General features: G+C 42.2%; 1 protein-coding gene and 1 long non-coding RNA gene across 14 annotated transcripts in view; both read left to right on the forward strand.

The window, feature by feature from the left end:
- Window positions 1–18,818, forward strand: part of NFIA (nuclear factor I A) — a 558,292-nt gene that overhangs the window by 433,363 nt on the left and 106,111 nt on the right. For all 13 annotated transcript variants that reach the window (XM_020789879.3, XM_020789880.3, XM_020789883.3 and 10 more), the window contains one exon: window positions 1,257–1,384. In XM_020789879.3, coding sequence (XP_020645538.1) covers window positions 1,257–1,384 — 128 coding nt within the window. The remainder of the gene's footprint in view (window positions 1–1,256; window positions 1,385–18,818) is intronic.
- The window catches only part of LOC144589068 (uncharacterized), a 35,463-nt gene continuing 18,063 nt past the window's right edge, over window positions 1,419–18,818 (forward strand). Inside the window, exon 1 of the long non-coding RNA XR_013544955.1 lies at window positions 1,419–13,938. This is a non-coding gene — a long non-coding RNA (uncharacterized LOC144589068). The remainder of the gene's footprint in view (window positions 13,939–18,818) is intronic.

Consider the following 18,818-nt stretch of genomic DNA (forward strand, 5'->3'; position numbering starts at 1 on the left):
TGATGTTTAATGCCCAAGCTATTGGGCTCCATCAAAGTTCTGTTTAGACTCGTCATAGGCATTCTTCAGTCTCGAGAGACTATGGTAACATGCTCTGAATCAAGGAGTGTTCTCTCCAGAGCATGAAGCCTGGGTAAAGTAATATGGAGGATAGGCTGTTACCCATGCAGCAGATCCCCCCTCTCCACGTTGCTGAAATGGTCTAATGGAAAGGCAAGAGCCAATACAACTGGTTCCAGCAACATCGCAGGAGTTGGCAGAATGACACGAACTGCCTTCGGGACTCCAGCTCCGGATTTTGCCTCTAGGTTAACTCCTGAAGCCTTTTCCATGAGTGGATATAGCCGCAAGGCAGTGGAGGTTTGTTTAGACTACCCGATGCTATTTAACTTATACAAGAAGCTACTGGGGAAGGTTTCCAGAGTTGCTAGTATGTCAACAACACTGATTTTTATCCTGCACCCAACCAAGATAGCCTTATACAAATTGGGCCTGGGCTAGCTAAAAGACACCATATGAGCCTCTGCAGTTGTATATCCTTGGCAGAGCCTTTCTTTAGATCCTGTCAATTTCATAGGTATACCTGATGAGGATGCCGGCAAGGAATTTCTTATTGTTGCATCCATGCTATGAAATTCCTTTCTGTGGGAGGCCAGGGAAAGGGTCATGGATTTCACAGGCTGGCTGGCTGTTACTCTGGGCAACATTCCAGGGTGTGACATGTTCTTGTATCTCTCATGTACCTCATTGTTGTTATTGTTGTTGTAGCAACATTGCACATAGTAGTTTGCTGAATACCTCAAAAAATAATGTTTGCCTTAGAAAATAGATGAGCCATAAGAGGGTGTCAGAAAACAAAATCTTCTTCATGCCTTGGTTTCTGGGTGAGAAAACCCTTATAAGACTATTTAGAGCAAGTCATGAAATATCTAGGGCTTCTTGTGAAGTACTCTTTTCAAGTGTTTCTAAGATTATTTATCTTGCTGATCGGAAATGGTAGAAGCAAGGTTCAGACATCCTCCTCTGCTCACGCAAAGGTATACCCACTGGCCATGTCCTGTTGCCACACGGACATTTTTCATATACAAGAGGGGTATGTATGTATGTATGCCTTATAATGTACACAGGGTCTATGTGGAATTTCTGAGCTCTGAATTCAAGGTGAGCAGCTTTTCTGGGATTAGGATGCTAAAAGGTAGACTGACATTTTGCCCGGCATCAACTTGTGTAACAACCTGTTTCTTTTTCAATTCCAGCTCTACAAAGCGCCTCAAATCTGTAGAGGATGAAATGGACAGTCCAGGTGAAGAGCCATTTTATACAAGCCAAGGGCGGTCTCCAGGAAGTGGCAGTCAGTCAAGTGGATGGCATGAAGTAGAGCCAGGTAAATATGGTTATTCAAGTGAGCTTTTAGGAGACCTAAGGGAAGACTCAGTTCATTTACTTTAATCTCTGTGAGGATGTCTTGTATAAGATGGTATGTGGAAAAACTACAAACACTGAGTGACTCGGCACCTGTAAATTTATTGGTAGTAAGTTGTTTTGGAAAAGCATTTGTGGTGTTGAGTGATGGCTTCCAGTGCTGTCAAAGCTGCCTTATCCCAAAATATGACTATAAATCAGGTTGGCTTGCCCCCAAACGGGTTGTATATTTTAATTAAATTATATTGTTAAAATGACAGTAGTTGAAAAGGGAGGAGGAAAAGCTTTGCTATTGTTAACATGAATTGATTTTATTCTGCAGTGTTGTTTGAATTGCATTGTGGGACAGGTTGTTCTGTTGATTTTAAAAAAACTGGAGAAGTTGAATGATTTATTTCAATTCATCCATGAAGTTGTTGTGATGTTGTTGGATCAGTTAGTTAATTTTCAAGTCTGTTTCCATTTAATTTTTCTTGTTAAAGCTGAGTTTCCTTAGAGAAGTGTTGCATGCCATAAGGTTTCAAAAGGTGGTGTTGAATGTTGTCTGTCCCACCCTGTGGTCTTTGTGGTGCCTCAGGTTTTAGTCTTATCCTCCGTAGTATGTGAAGCTGCTGGGAAAAGTTATCTGGACGTTAGTAGTGTGTTTGCGGTAACTGTATGACACACACAGACACGCCTGGGTTCACAGGTATGCTGATAGTGCAGGTGGCGAAGAACACTTCCCACTAGATTACTCTTGGATACTATTTCTACCATATGTATCTAATATCACTGAACCTGGCCTTGGATACCCATGCAGTCATTATCTCTACACAGTATTGTATTGCTCTATTTTGGCAAGGCGGCTTGGCAGGTCCATCTCAACCACCATCTTGGTCAAATTATTATTTATTGTAGCAAATTGATACAATATATTTACAGCTTTTTCAGAGCTTGGAGATTTGAAGAATGTCCCAGTTACTTTTAATAGAATCATACTGAATAGTGACTATCTGAACAGTTTTCCCAGTGTCCCCTGGAAAGGAAACTAAAAATTCCAATTATTCTTAAGGTGCCTGTACTTCTTACATGTAGTTATTTTACTTTAATGGGTGAGGGCATTGTATGTATGTTTAACTATCCCTAGTGGGAGTATTTTTTATTTCTATAGACAAACTATATTTTGGGTTTATTCTCCCAAGTTTTTTTTAATGCTTCTTTAATCCTGTCATGCCAACAGTTCTTTAATTTTGTCAGTTTGTTATAGGATTTGGGTTTGCGTATTAATGCAACATGTTGCATATAGAAAAGTTACGTACAATAGTGTTTGAACTTAATCATCATCATTATTGTATGAGGGAGAAGCATTTGAAATATAAAGTATATAGTGCATATAGGATGCTTTCTAAGCTTTTCAGATAGTTATTACTGCTGTTTACCATTCCAAGGGAATGTGTCGGACACTACCAAAAGACCTCGTTGCTCTTCTCTAAGCCCTTAATGATTTGCACAGTCTTATAATTGCATTGAAAGTAATGATGGCTATACACTATAAAGTATTTTCAGCTGATACGTTCAAGCATAAAATATTCTGCATCTGTGGACTCTTGATTGAATCCACCAATGTGCTAGTGGAAGAAATTTTGGCAGGGGCTCTGTTCTGTTAACTAGTATGCGAGAGCTATCAGAAGATATGACGTGATGTAATAATATCTTGTGTGAGGCCTGTGGAATGGATTGTGCAAGCCTGAGGATTTCAGTTTCCTTTTCTGCAGCAAGAATCTTGAGTTAAGACAGAAAAAGCCTTCTTGTCTCAATCTGGTTCCCAGCCCTGTTATTGAATTCCTTTATTTGTGTACTGGATTGTGCTTCTACTGTATTGGAATGTACCTACCTTGATAGGCCTTCATATCATACAGATGAAATGCTTGGTCAAGATTGTCATTCTATAGGGTAATACAGTCAAAATGGCAGTTTAAGGTGGCTTCTCAACTTTTTAAAGATGCAAGCTCGCCAAGTGCCTATTCCCACCAGTGATACAGTTTGAGTCTTGTGGAAACCAGTAAGGTGCTCTGTGGAGAATTTTGGGTGTCCCACTGTGTTGCTTGAGAGCATTGAAACAACAGCTAGAAATACTGCTCATCCTTCATAAATGCACATCCCTCAGAAATCTGTCATTGAGGATGAAACAAGTCAACTCATCAAGATGAAAGCCTGCAAAAGTTACTGGTTTGTGACATTTTAATGGATTCTGGGAATTTTTTTAAAAAAATTATTTCTAAAGAATGAAAAGACAATCGACCATATTACAAATAATAAATACAAAGTTATTCCCCATAATTCTCCAAATCACATATATACCATTCCCCGTCACCTTTTAAAGAAATATTGACCAACAATCTAAATTTCTTTTCAATCCACATGTCTCAAAGTCTATTTTGTCGGCATATTTATTAATGGCTTCCAATTTTCAGTGAATTTACTGTGGCTTATTTCTCCTCTATGTAATCTAACTTTATTAGTCATTTTTTTCCATCAGCAGTGTATGCCATATTTTACTTGTAAATGCTTGCAATGAGAGGTCTTGGTCTTTTTTCCAATTTTTAGCGATTTCAGATCTTGCGGTGCCTATAAGATTTGCAATTAATTCTTTATATTCTAGTTTCTCATTTCCCCCTGTGAATAATGAAAATAACAATAATGTTTCATTAATATCTATTTTTTGATTAGTCAATGTCTCTATCCATCTAATTACCTCTTGCCAATAAGCTTCTACAGTGGGGTCTCGATTTACGAACTTAATCCGTATTGGAAGGCAGTTCTCAGGTCGAAAAGTTCTTAAGTCGAATCTGCATTTCCCATAGGAATGCATTGAAAACCATTTAATCTGTATCTGCTCTTTTCGTCCATAGAAACTAATGGGAAGCTGCTATTCCGCCTTCTGCCACTAGAGGGGGATATTTTTTCTTTTTTCCTTTTAACCTAAGATGACTTAGCTTTAAAAAGGGGGGGGGGGAAGAGTTCATAACTCGAATCTAAGTTCGTAAGTCGAGTCCATATATTCCTATGAGAGCGGTTCGTAAGTCGAAACGTTCGTATGTCGAGCCGTTCGTAAGTCGAGACCCCACTGTATTTTGGGGCGGATTCTGGGAATTATAGTCCAAAAACAAATGAACAAAATGCTAAAGTTCTCAAAACCACATAGTCATCAAATGTAACAATGAAATGTGTTAGATTGGAGGAGCCAGGCAGAGTAGATGTAAATGTAACATCTCTCCCCCCCCCCGAGAAAATCAGTGTTCTTGGCAGACAGACAAAACACGCCCATGGCATATCACAAGTCTCTTTTTGCAAGCACATCTGTATTGCCTTTTAGTACTTGTGGGAACCGTGCCTTGTGAAAACAGGTTGATCTAAATATCCTTTAGTCCCCTTCAACCATATTTGTTCTTCAGGCAAGAAATACCCAAGCAAAACATAACATTAAATCCTTGCTCTTGATACTATATGCACGGAGACTCACATCCATTTACCTGCACTCCAGTGTGCTTGGGGAGTTCTCAGGCTTAAAAAGGCTGGAGTCTGCCAGAAAAGATGAATTTCCTTTCACCACAGGAAGGCTCAGGGAAGTAAAACAAATCAGATATGTAGTAAATTATCTCTGCTTTTCAAATATTGCTTGTGGTATCCTCCTTACCATTACTTTATCTCAGCACTTTCATCACATAATTCTTGCTTAAGGGGAAAGAAAGCAAGACCAGATAATGAGGATAGTTGGTAAGAAAATCAAGAGGCGTCAGACTTGAGTTTTCACTCGGGTGCAATTCTATATTGGATCTATTTTTAAACCAGTATGAACTGTTTTACCATCATAAATACACCTAAAAGCTCTTGGCATCAGGATTTTGCTTTATTTTAATCTGCCACAATCAAACACACACGATGAAGCAGAATGATATAAAATGCTTCCATTTCCTTCCTTTCTATTTTTGAAAACTGAGCTTTTAAATCCAGTACAGGTGCTATGCTTTTGTCCAACGTATGTGGCCCTTTTAAAAACTAATATACACTTCTCCATTGAATTGCACCGGTCTGAGAAACATGGTTTTGGTTATACTTGGGAGGAGAAATCGCACCTGCATTTCGCCCCTCCGATAGGAGCATTGGATTTTTTTTACTTGGTGCCTCTTTGAAGGCAGCTAAAAGACAGAATATTATTTTTATCCTCTTATGTAATCCATGTAATACCCTTATGCTCTCCAAAATGTAAGACGATAAGATAAGATAAGATAAGATATTAATATTCCATTTTGGGGGACATAAGAGTTCCACTTGGATTTTGAACTACCTGGGGTCCGGCACCTAATCCCAGTGTTGTTGAAGGGAGAAGTGTATACTGTCAGATGTTGGCTTCTCTTGGAGATTATTAACAATTAAATATATAGGTAGATGTGGGTCAGTGTGGTGTAGTGGATAGAGTGTCAGACCAGGATTCGGGAAGCTTGGGTTCAAATCCCTGCTTGACTATGGAAACTCACTAGAGACTAGCACTGGTAAATCATGCCTTGAACAGCTCACATGCCTCAAAGTCCCTATTGAGGATGAGAGCTTAGCTTTGAAACTAATGTAAAGAAAGTGGCTCTAAATCCTCCTGTATTCTATTCAGAAGGTAGTATAAAAGACTGATCAAAATCCTCTTGCATAGTTACACAAATGGTGTAACCTTTGGAAACAAATTGTCCCAAGGGAACTGTAGACATTGACAGCTGCAGCGCACAGCTCAGCATGCTGATAATGTAAGCAATGGTTTCTTAACTTTGGGCAGCTTGCCTCTATATTTTATACCTAACTAAGTAAAAGGATTTGGGCCATTACATTGGAAGTGGTTTAAAAAGGGGCTTGGTCCCCAGAACAAGACTAAGCAACCTTAAGCACTTACTGAAAAATCTCACCGGTATAAGGGACTTTGAGGCATGTGAGCTCTTCAAAGAGGTTTTTTTTACCACTGCCACTCTTCAGTGAGTTTCCATAGCCAAGCAAGGATTTGAACTCAAGCCTGAGTCTTAGTTGTGCCATAAGCATTGAGATTGTGCAAATGGAGGATGGCTCATTCTCATGTTGCTGTAATGGCAGGACTTGTCAGCTTCTTGCTGTTTAGTGTGCAGAGTTCTCTGATTGAAGAAAAACACACACACTCTTCTTCTACAAAAATACACGTGTATTAACAAAATATATACAAATAGACAAAGCAGCAGACCTTCGGCGTGGCAGCAAAAATAGAGGCAAAGTACATAGAGGATAGTAGCATAGAGGAAAGAAGGAGATACATTCATGTTCACAATGTTCCCTTATATACAGTTGAACTGATGTTTCTGTCCAGTCACTTCAAGGGTTGCATCATCTTCCTTTACATGGGTGTTGCATCATCCCCAGATGTTGCTTCTTCTTCTTCTTAGTCACTGTGACTCAGCAGTTTACACAGGTGATCATTATGGCAGTTCATCAATACTACATTCTGGACCTGTTCAGGCCTATAAAATTTACAGTACTTTGACAGGACTTAGTGCTCAGTGGAATCTCAACTGAAGCCAAATTCATAACCTGAGCATGAAGGGAACAACTATGGCCACTTGCTACTGGGCTACAGTTTCCATAATCCCTCACAAATGGTTATGCTGGCTACAAAGGCTGTAGTCCAACAATGTCTGGTGAGTCACAATTGCCAACCAGGACCTAGTTTCCAGAAACAGAGGCTTTAAAAAAAAGAAAGAATTCAGTGCAATACAATATTTTTTTAAAAAATCAACAAAGGAATCACTCACACACATGTACACCATAACTTTTGGCACTGGCAGTTTGGAAATCTTTTTGGCACTAAACGTTTAGTGCAGTTTCAAAAGCAAGCCCTCTAGGACCTTGGGATCACAATGCATTTGCCTCAGCTGTTGCTGCAAGCACATTATAGATCTCTTTTTCAAACTTTTGGGTGTTTGGCTTCTTATCTACATATTCTGTTGGAATGCTGCAGGATACTGGATTTGTCATCTGGACAGCACAAACTTCTTTGCTTTGTTTTTAATTGCAGGAAGAAAGAAATGATAAAACTACACTGACAATGGAAAAGCGCACACACACAAACATACACACCTCTGTACATACAGCTCATATTTCCTCAATGAAACATCACCATAGGATGTTTGGATTTGCAATCAGAATGAGCTTGCTTTGAAAATAATTAGGATAATTGATAGATTGCATCTTCATGAATAACTGTATGGAAGAATGGTTAGGAGTGGGGGTATTCCTGAATCTACACTCACCTACAGAAGATAATTTCCACATGCTGTACATTCTCATTAATTTAGGGGAGGGGAACTGCTTCAAGCTCCCCTACTTGCACTCAAGCTATATATAAATCACAACTTCTGAATTATGTATGCGAATTCATTGCGTGAAGCAGGAGTGGCCAACTTCTAGAAGGGTGGGAGCGGCATGCACCTACTCCTGGAACTGGGAAGGCTATATCCAGACCCATGCCCTACCTCCACAAAACTATGTGTGTGTTTCCTCTTTTTGATAGCCTCTTGTAGTGAAAAAAACCCATGTACCCTCTAGTGGCCAGTTGTGTTTTTTGATGTGAGGATTTTGGAGAGGTGGAGAGATGTTTCCACTGCCCCCCTACAGGGCACAAAGGGAACTTTTGAACAACAACCAAGTTAAAAAATTAAGAAGGGGGGGCAGGTGCTGGGGGCTAACTTTAGGCTCCTGTGGTGATACATGCAGCCATTTGTCCACTCTGGCATAGAGCATTAGGGGCAGAGAGCCAGACATGATTCTTTCACTAGTTCAATCTCTTGTGACATGAGCCCAGCAGTAGAGATTCCTGTTTTCTGCAGCCATGGTTCTGTTTCCATAAAGAAATGTGTAGTGTGGATCCAAGATTCTGCCTTGTTATATGATCTCTATATAACATGCCTCTAGCATTTCTGGCAATCAGTCATATAGGCTGGGGCTGGTGGGAATAGGAGCCCAACAATATCTTGAGAGCACGTGTTTCCTAGTCTTGCTTTGCAATTTCCGAAAGCAGTGGTAACTAGGTCTCTGAGAGGGAACCAGAGCTTGAAAAACTTAATTTGAACTATAGTTTCCAGAACACCATCACCACCAACAGGATTACTAGTCACACTACTTGGGGAAATTGTGGGAGTTGTCCAGAACCTGATGTGTCTAAACTCTACTTAGAAGGGGGATAGTAACTAGTTACTTTCTAGAAATCATGTTCCAAGTTCTGTTGGTGTCGGTAACATCACAGAAGGAGCTGCAAAGTTCTCAAGCAACACATATCTCTAATTAAAGAACCCCAGTTCAGTCTGTGATGGCTGCCTGGGTTTTTTTTCCCCTGTGTCCTCCTGGTAGCTGCTGGAAGCACCTGGTGGGCTGGCTTTTTTCAGATTCAACAGAGCTCACTGAGTTATAGCTAAGATGCAGTATAGCTGTACTTACTTTTATACATTGTCAAGTTTTATATAGCCTCACTTCTGTTATGCTCATCTGGCTGTAGCCAACAAAAATCTATTAATGAATATGATGCTACACAAAACCCAGCAGGTCAATAATGGTACTTGGAGGACAATCACAAGTTTTTCCATTGTGACCATTAAGTAAAATAATTAAATAGCCTTCATTTGCTCTAATAGGCATAGACATAATGACAGAAAGTTACTGTTAGATCAATATGCCTCTCTTTCTTCTGCAATTTATGGAGCAGCTGGTGACCATTGTCTGTGACAATAATCTGTTCCATTGACATTATTGCCTTAGAACCATAGATGCTATAAGATGGGAGAACTGTCAGAAGATTGTTTATGTTTCTCCTTGGGCAATACAGTGCATCTTCTCTGGCTTTTCTCTTCCAATATTACCTTAGCAAGGAGTTTGTGCCCTTCCTTTATCATTCCGTATTCTGTTGAATGACTCCGGAGGAGAGCATGGTATATTTACTTACCATGCTGGTTGGGTGATTCTGGGAGGAATAGTCCCCAGAAACAGCTTTTCCAAGTTCCGGTCATGTGGGAGGAGTTGCTCCTTCCCCCCCCCCCCCCGTTTAGAAAGGATGGAGCTGTGGTGGAAAATAGCCACAGCTTCTCTCTTCAGTAGAGCAATGCTGTTGCAACATCCTTTCCATTGTGATAATGATATAAAGGATCTATATTTGTACAGGGGTCTGTACGAACGTGCAGTATGTTTCTGGGATGCAAGAGCAGGAGGACATAGTTGAACATGTGTTATGTTTGTAGGCTTCCCATAGACACATGGTTATCTACTTGTGGATAGGATGCTCGACTAAATCAATCTCGTTTGATCCAGAGGACTCTTGCATTCTTATGCAAGACCGATTGCGCTTTATTTATGCTATCAGTAAAGTCCAAGCACAGAAAATAATCAGCACATTAATGAACATATGTGAAAATTTCATTCTCACTGTTAAAAAAATAATAGGACTGGGATTTATTTATTATTAAATTGAAGGGCACGGACTGAATGTCACTGTACTTACAATCTGACTTGGGAAAGGAGCAAACTGATTTGAGGCACCTTTTGCCTCTGTATCACCTCTCTTGGCCATACCCATTTACATTGACTCCAGCTCCAAATACTGCCAAAACACCTGACACGTCACGTGCATCAGGACTTGTGCTTACAAGGAATTGTTCTATATAGCAGTCAATGGGAGGGGAGGAAAGATAGCTTTTGTGTGCTCCCACAGACATGAGGTTGGTTAAGAATGAGCAAACTGGTTATGGCAGTATCTCCTGTGTACCTTCTGCTGTTCTGGAGCCCACCAAGTCTATGGCTTATGCTTATACAACAGTGTAATGCCATATGGGACATGGGTGGCACTGCCAGTTAAACTACTGGGCTGTTGATTGAAAGGTCAGCAGCTTGAATTGGTGCAACTGGGTGAGCTCCTGTTGCTTGTCCCAGGTCCTTCCAACCTAGCAATTTGAAAGCTTGCAAATATGAGTAGATTAATAGGTACTACCTCAGTGGGAAGGTAACAGTGTTCCATGTCTAGTCATGCCAGCCACATGACCATGGAAAGTGTCTATGGACAAACAGCGGCTCTTCAGCTTATGAATGGGGATGAGCACTGACCCCTATAGTTGGACACGACTGGACTTAATTGTCAAGGGGAACTTTTACCTTTACCTTTAGAATACCACATAAAATGTAATTAATGTGAAAAAAATTCAAAACAATAAAAATACATTGGTACAAAAGAAACAAAAAGCACTGAGCACTCATGAGTTAAAGCCTGCATCAGCTAACAAGTCAAAGGCCTTTCTGGGTAAAGATGCCTTTGGCTGCCAGTGGAGGGTAAAATGAAGATGGAATTAGCTTTGACTCCCTTATCATGGAGTTCCAAATCTTAGGAGCAGCCACCAAAAAGGCCTTCTCTTGCAATCCCACCAAATGTACCAGGAGACAGAAAATTACCTCTCTGAGGAAATATTTTGTAGATGAATATTGTTATCACTGTTTTGTTTTAGTATATCTTTTCAAACTTTGTTTTATGCTCACTGGGGCAGAATTTTGAAAAATCTTGGAGGCAATTTGGAATCCTAAATGTAGCAGTTACAGTGATCTGTAAAATTGTGGGAACAGGGGGCTTTGAAGAAGCAATCATGAAGAATCTGAATTTCCAGAATCATTAGAAAGCTAAGTTTTAGAAAACAGTTGCAGAATTGTGTGGTGGTTCTGATGCAGAAGAAGAAGAAAGGAAGAAACTGATGATGTAAGAATGATGGCCTGTGCCAGGGAAGGTACTTCCCACAATATTTCTGCATGGTGGCCAATTACAAGAAAGTTTTCATCTCTATAATACCATGCAAAACTTTCAACAAGAAAATACAGAAGCATTTTCTTTAACTTTGATATCTTCGAGGAACTACTCATAATCGTTACCGATACTCTGTCTAAACTTAACATTCAGTTTCCTGACATGTAAACATACACACACTCAGACGTTTCTGTAGTTTCATACTTACTTGTTTTGCTTTTTTTTTAAAGACACCATGGATTTAAAGAAATATTTTGCATATTTTATAATTCAGCATTGTATGTTGTTTCTTTCCAATACTAATATGTCATGATGGTTGAGTTTTATCACTACACTTCATTTCTAAAAACTCTGCCTACTGAGCAAAATAGCTGAAGTGCCCTTGCTTTATACAACCTTGAACCTACAACTGTCCATATGGTGAGACCAAAGGGATGCCGATTTTTGTAACCTATTCAGATTCAGGTTGTGAAAGAGCCAGGAAAAATTATTGTTGGTGACTAACAACTCCATGTAAGTACAAATTTAGCTGAACGTCTATGACCCTTTTTGCTGATGCAGTTGTGTCAGTCACCACTGCCCTTGTGAGCTCAACATCAGAATGCTGCAATGCAGCTATCCTTGAAACCCATTTGGAAAGCTTATGTATAAAGCAGGGTTTAAGAAGCTCCTCATTTTTAAAATAATACATTTATAAAGAACATGGTACCTAGTGCCTCAAATAGTTTCTTGCTTGTCCTTCACCACATTTCAAGGTCGTGAATATGGTCTCCCACAGTTCAGCTGAAGAATGACAACACCCTTTGTGGTTTGAAATACATTAGTAAATTTCATAGGGTGCTGATTGAGGTTCTCTTTTAATTGGCAAGAAACTTGACTATGTAGATCTACATTTGCCACCCATTTCCCATGTGGCATCATTGAAAACCTGCATCAGCAGAGTTCTCATGTATTTAGCTTCCTAGTTTATCCCAATATATCTAGATAAATGGTTATGCTGCATACAGTACTTGTCTGTTTGTATGCTTCTTGAAACTTTTCTGTCCAACTTTTTAAGGCCAATAGGCCCTTAATGGATTGCTGCCTTGTTGTGGCGAAGGGGCTTGAGTAATTCAGATAAACTATGGGCTATGCCGCGCAGGAATACCCAAGACGGACAGATCATAGTGGAGAGTTCTGACAAAATGCGATCCACCTGGAGCAGGAACTGGCAAGCCACTCCAGTATCTTTGCCAAGAAAACTCCATGGACAGAAACAAAAGGCTAAAAGATATGACGCTGGGAGATGAGCCCCTCAGGTTGGAAAGCATCCAGCATGCTACTGAGGAAGAGTGGAGGACAAGTATGAGTAGCTCCAGAGCTAATGAAGTGGTTGGGCCAAAGCCGAAAGGACACTCACCTGCGGACGCGCCAGGAAGTGAAAGGAAAGTCCGACGCTGCGAAGAAAAATACTGCATAGGAACCTGGAATGTAAGATTTATGAACCTTGGTAAGTTGGATGTGGTCAAACAGGAGATGGCAAGAATCAACATTGACATCTTGGGCGTCAGTAAACTAAAATGGACGAGAAAGGGCGAATTCAATTCAAACGATTGCCATATCTACTATTGTGGAGAAGAATCCCGTAGAAGAAATGGAGTAGCCCTCATAGTCAACAAAAGGGTGGGAAAAGCTGTACTGGGATACAATCTCAAAAATGATAGAATGATTTTAATACGAATCCAAGGCAGACCTTTCAACATCACAGTAACCCAAGTTTATGCTCCAACCACCGATGCTGAAGAGGCTGAAATTGACCAATTCTATGAAGACGTACAACACCTCCTAGAACTGACACCAAAGAAATATGTTATTCTCATTATAGGGGACTGGAATGCTAAAGTAAGGAGTCAAGAGATAAAAGGAACAACAGGTAAGTTTGGCCTTTAAGCTTAAACTGAAAAAAGTAGGTAAAGCCACTGGGCTAGGCAGGTATAATCTAAACCAAATCCCTTATGAATACATAGTGGAAGTGAAGAACAGATGTAAGGAACTCGATTTGGTGGACAGAGTGCCTGAAGAACTATGGAGGGTGGCTCGTAACAATGTACAGGAGGTAGCAACAAAAACCATCCCAAAGAAAAGGAAATGCAAGAAAGCAGCTTGGCTGTCCAACGAGGCCTTACAAATAGCAGAGAAGAGAAGGGAAACAAAATGCAAGGGAAATAGGGAAAGTTGCAGAAAATTGAATGCTGACTTCCAAAGAATAGGAAGGAGAGACAAGAGGGCCTTCTTAAACTTATTTATTTATTTATTTATTTGTTTGTTTATTTGTTTATTTGATTTTTATCCCGCCTATCTGGACCAACGATCCACTTTAGGCGGCTTCCAATATAAAATCAGAGAGTAAAAACACTGTCAAATACATAATAATACAAAGCGACTACAATAAAATAAAAATAGAAAAAGTAAGGAAAAAGTCAAGAATTGGCTGGAGGGAAGGCCTGGATAAACAAACATGTTTTTAATTGGGTTTTAAAGATGCCCAGTGTAGGGGCCGCGCAAATCTCAGGAGGGAGATTGTTCCATAGGCGAGGAGCCACCGCCGAGAAGGCCCAGTTTTGTGTCTTCTCCTTCCGGGCCTCTCTTGGCGTCAGGCTCCTCAGCCTCACCTCCTGGCTCGCGCGGGTGATCCGGGTAGACCTTGGTGGAAGCAGGCTGTCACATACAGCACTGATGGTACCTGTCTGTCATGGGTTTGGAGGGAAAGTTCCATCCTATGGGGAGTGGAAGGCGGGACATCAGGGGGGAGGAGCTGTACTGTATATATATTTGGAGCTTGTGTGGAGAGTTAGGAGTGGGAGTCTGTGTGTCAGACTGAGTACAACTGTTTGTCAGTTAGTACAGACCTGATAGGTTCAGGTTTCTTTCTAGGTAGCCAGAACTGATAGGTTCAGGGTCTGTGCGTTACCTTGAAGGGTTCTGTGGGAACCAATCTGTTGTATGTATATGATTAGGACTATGCCACGTTACATTATCCTATTTACCTGATTCTTTTATTTACCCTGTGTGTTGTTTCAATAAACCTTGTTCTTTTGTTTAGTAAAATCCATTCCTGGTCTGTGTGACTCCTTACAGGGAATGGTTGGTGGCAGCATAACTACATGGTGGCATACTCCAGTAGGTCTGGGGTTGCCACATTGATTGGTGTCCAGCGTGTGGGATACGACTGGTCCAGTTGTCCAGTGGTCCAGCAAAGCCTTGGCAAGTGTGCCCAGAGCAAGGGGGGTCTAGTCAGGGAAAATCTGAGGGCGCGTAGGTAATCTTCTAGGCTTACCTCACGGGGAGGCAGGCTAGTGGAAGAACGTGCAAACTCGGATTGGGGGGACTAGATTAGGGAGCTCTGAGGCAACCTGTTTTGGCGGGAAAGGGCTGAGGCAAAGCTGTGTGAGGTAACAGTGATCTAGCCTGTCTGCTGAGAGGCCTAGCAGAGGGGGTGGATTCTACCTGGCAACAGTTGCAAGTTGGTGCTGAAGGAACAGCAGCAGTCTATAGAAGGCTGTTTCTGAGGCAAAAGGGAAAAAGTCGTCGTTTTATTTTGAGGCTTGACTTTGGAAGGCAGCCTGTTCTGGGGGGGGATTATGCCCTTGACTCAAAGCCAGATGGCAGAAATGGGGGAAGTGAGAGAACCACAGGGAGACCAAGGTTCTGAGGAGGAATTTGGCTCAGTGCAGGATGAGAGCGCGGGAGAACAGACCTCAGAACTCAGAAAAATGCTCCTAGCCCAACAGCATGAATTTAGGATGAAACAATTAGTAATGGAAAAAGAAGAAAGATTAGAGAGAGAGAAAATGGAAAGAGAAGAAAGATTGGAGAGAGAAAGAATGGCGTTTGAAAGGGAAGAGAAACAGGAAAGGGAAAGGGAGAAACAAAGACAATTTGAGTTAGAAAAAATGGCGTTTGAGCTGAAGAAGCTGGAGATGATGAGTGGAAATAGGAATAACAATAATAATGAGGGGAACCCAGGGAATGGGGAAGGCAGCCTGTCTAAAACTGACCTGAAGAAATTCCCTGTGTACCACAAGGGAGATTGCCCTGAGGTGTTCTTTTCCCTCGTGGAAAGAGCGTTTGTGGACTTCTCAGTAAGGGAAACTGAGAAGATGACCATTATGCGATCTTTAATCAGTGGCAGCCTGGCAGAAGTCTATGCAGAGATGCCAGTGGAACTGCTGAAGGACTTCGCTGAGTTTAAAAAACTGGTGTTTGCCCGACATGGGATAAATGCGGAACAGCTGAGGCAAAGATTCAGGTCACTCACAAAAAAACCAGAGCAGACTTTTACCCAAGTGGGGGCCCAATTGGTGAGGTTGCTAGAGAAATGGCTGTCTCAGGAGGGGACAGAGACCTTCCAGCAGCTCAAAGACCTGATAGCGCTGGAACAGTTTTATTCAGTCCTGCATGGGGAACTAAAGTTCCATGTGAGGGAGAGGAAACCTAAATCGGTGGCAGAAGCGGCAGAGATCGCAGATTTTATTTCCCAAATAAGGAAGCCCTTAGGTGCTGAGGGGAAAACTGTGGGTAAGCCCAAAGAAACCTACAGCAGGTACTCTCAGGGACCAGGGAAAAACCAGCAAGGGGGAGGGGCCCATGTTGAAGGGAAGCCCTCAGACATGAAACCACCAAGACCTCAGATTTTGGAGGGAAAACCAAAACCAGATGAGAAAGACTCCAAGTACAGCAGAAAATGTTATTTCTGTCAAGGAAAGGGCCATCTAATCTCAGAGTGTGAGAAATTAAAGCAGCTAAAGGGAAATTTGCCTCATGATTTGAGTGGAACCAAGCCAAAAGCTGTGTTCTGTGTCCAGACAGAGCAAAGCTCCTTGCCACTGAGGGAGCCTGTTGCCATGGCTACTCAATCTGGACCAGTTACATCTGCTGATCAGGCTGGGGAAAATGGTCCTCTTGTGGAGGTCAAGCGCTGCTTACTAGTGAGGACAGATTCACAATTGTTTGAGACCGCAGGGGTGGACGTAGGAATACTTGACCATCAGTATAGGGGGCTAAGGGATACTTGTTCCCAGGTGACCCTGTGCCATCCAGACATTATTCCTAGGAAGTATATAATCCCAAATGAGAGCCTAAAGGTGGCAGGGATTGAGGGGCAGGTGATCTCACTGCCAGTAGCTGAGGTACCTGTGAGCTTTCAAGGCTGGAGGGGAGTTTGGCGGCTAGCGATTTCATCAACTCTGCCAGCAGCCGTGCTCATGGGAAATGACCTGGCTGAACATGTGAAACGGGTGCTAGTGATTACACGCTCACAAGCTACCACGGGGACAGTTCAGGGGGGTACTGAAGAGCCCGAGGTTGAAGCAGATGAGGGTAGTCCCGGAGCCGTGGCAGAAACCTTAGCCACAGACAGCAAATTTGGCCAAGAGCAAAAAGCAGACGCCACTCTCTGAAAGTGTTTTGAAAAGGTGACAGACACCCAGCTAACACCTGAAACCCCAGCGAGATTTCGCGAGAAAAAGGGAATTTTATATAGAGAGACCCTGATGAATATCTCAAAAGGGGGAGATGGGATCAGAAGTCAGCTAGTTGTACCTGAAAAGTATCGCCCCATGATCTTACAAAGGGGGCACTCTGACATGTTTGCTGCGCACTTAGGGGTGAACAAAACACAGCAGAGAATCACACAAAATTTTTACTGGCCTGAAATAGGGAAGCAGATCAAGGAGTTCTGTAAACAATGTGATGTGTGTCAGAGGCAGGGGAATAACCGTGACAGGACCAAAGCGAAGTTGTGCCCTTTGCCTGTGATTGACACCCCGTTCAAATGTATAGGAGTGGATATTGTGGGACCTTTGCCAAAGGCCACAAAGAGGGGGAACCGGTTCATTCTCACCATTGTGGACCATGCCACGAGGTACCCCGAAGCCATTCCCTTGACTAACATCGAAACTAACACAGTGGCAGATGCCTTGGTGGGGTATATGTCCAGGATGGGATTTGCCTCAGAAATAATCACAGATTTGGGCACATCGTTTACATCAAAGCTCATGAAACGGTTATGGCAAATCTGTGGAATTAAACACAAGGAAACCACTGCCTATCACCCCGAAAGTAATGGGTTAACGGAGAAGTTCAATGGGACTCTAATGCGCATGATTAGGGCTTACTTGGCAGAGAATCCAAACAATTGGGACCAGAAGCTGCAATCCCTTTTGTTTGCTTATCGATCAGTGCCTCAAGCCAGTACCGGGTTCAGTCCGTTTGAACTTTTGTTTGGGAGAAAAGTAAAAGGTCCACTTGATTTAATCAAACAAAATTGGGAGCAGATCACCCAGGATGTTGTCACAAGATGTTGTGACGTACATAGACACTTTAATGAATGACCTGAAGAGAAACCTAGAGCTAGCAGCAGAAAACCTGCAAGCTCAGAAGGTCAGACAGAAAACCTGGTATGACCAGAAAGCCAGGGAGAGGCGCTTTAACCCAGGGGAGGAAGTGCTTTGGCTTAGGCCCTGCAAAGAGAATAAACTGCAGCTCAAATGGGCAGGACCATACAGGGTCATTTCCAAGATGTCAGATCTGAACTACCTTATAGAACAGGAGGAACACCAAACACGAAGGGTGGTACATGTGAATGCCCTGAAACCCTACTACAGAGGGGAACAGAGGGTTTTATTTGCCATAAAAGCAGCTGAGAGTGAGGAAGCTGAATTACCCTTCTGGGAGGGTAGAGGGGAAGTGAAATACAACCCAGATGAGGTGAAGATCAGTCCTGCACTCACCCAAGACCAGCAGCAAGAACTAAAAGTGCTGCTCACTAAATATCATAAGGTTTTTTCGAATAAGCCGGGGATAGTGAAGGGAGTGATGCATCGGATCCACACAGGGGATGCAACCCCGCTAGCAGTATCCCCATACCGAGTGACGGGACCCTATAGGGACAAGGTGCGGAAGGAGCTGGACGAGATGCTTAGGGAGAACATAATCGTCCCCTCTTCTAGTCCTTGGTCCTCTCCGATAGTCCTGGTGGACAAGCCTGATGGGAGCATTAGGTTTTGTGTAGATTACCGGAAATTAAACCGCGTAACCACTCCTGATGCCTACCCAATGCCCAGGCTAGACAACCTGATTGAAACCATAGGGGGTTGTCGGTTCATTTCATCGTTGGACCTAGTAAAGGGTTACTGGCAATTAAGGATTGATCCCAGGGATCAGGAAAAGACCGCATTTTGCAGCCCTTTCGGTCTATATGAGTTTAGAGTCCTTAGTTTTGGTCTCAGAAATGCACCAGCCACATTCCAAAGGCTGATGGACCAGACCTTAGCAGGGCTCAGTGACTTTACTGTGGCCTACATTGACGATATAGGGATCTTCAGCAATACTTGGGAAGATCACCTGAAACACCTGGAGATAGTGCTGCAGAGGTTAAGTGCAGCAGGGCTAACAGTAAAGGCAAGCAAGTGTCAGCTGGGTAGCCCAGAAATAAAATACTTGGGTCACATAGTAGGGGGAGGAGTGATCAAACCCCTAGAGGCCAAGATAGAAGCAGTTCGTGATTGGCCCAGACCCAACACCAAGAAAAAAGTCA

This window comes from Pogona vitticeps, chromosome 4, assembly GCF_051106095.1.
Source record: "Pogona vitticeps strain Pit_001003342236 chromosome 4, PviZW2.1, whole genome shotgun sequence".
Lineage (NCBI taxonomy): Eukaryota > Metazoa > Chordata > Lepidosauria > Squamata > Agamidae > Pogona > Pogona vitticeps.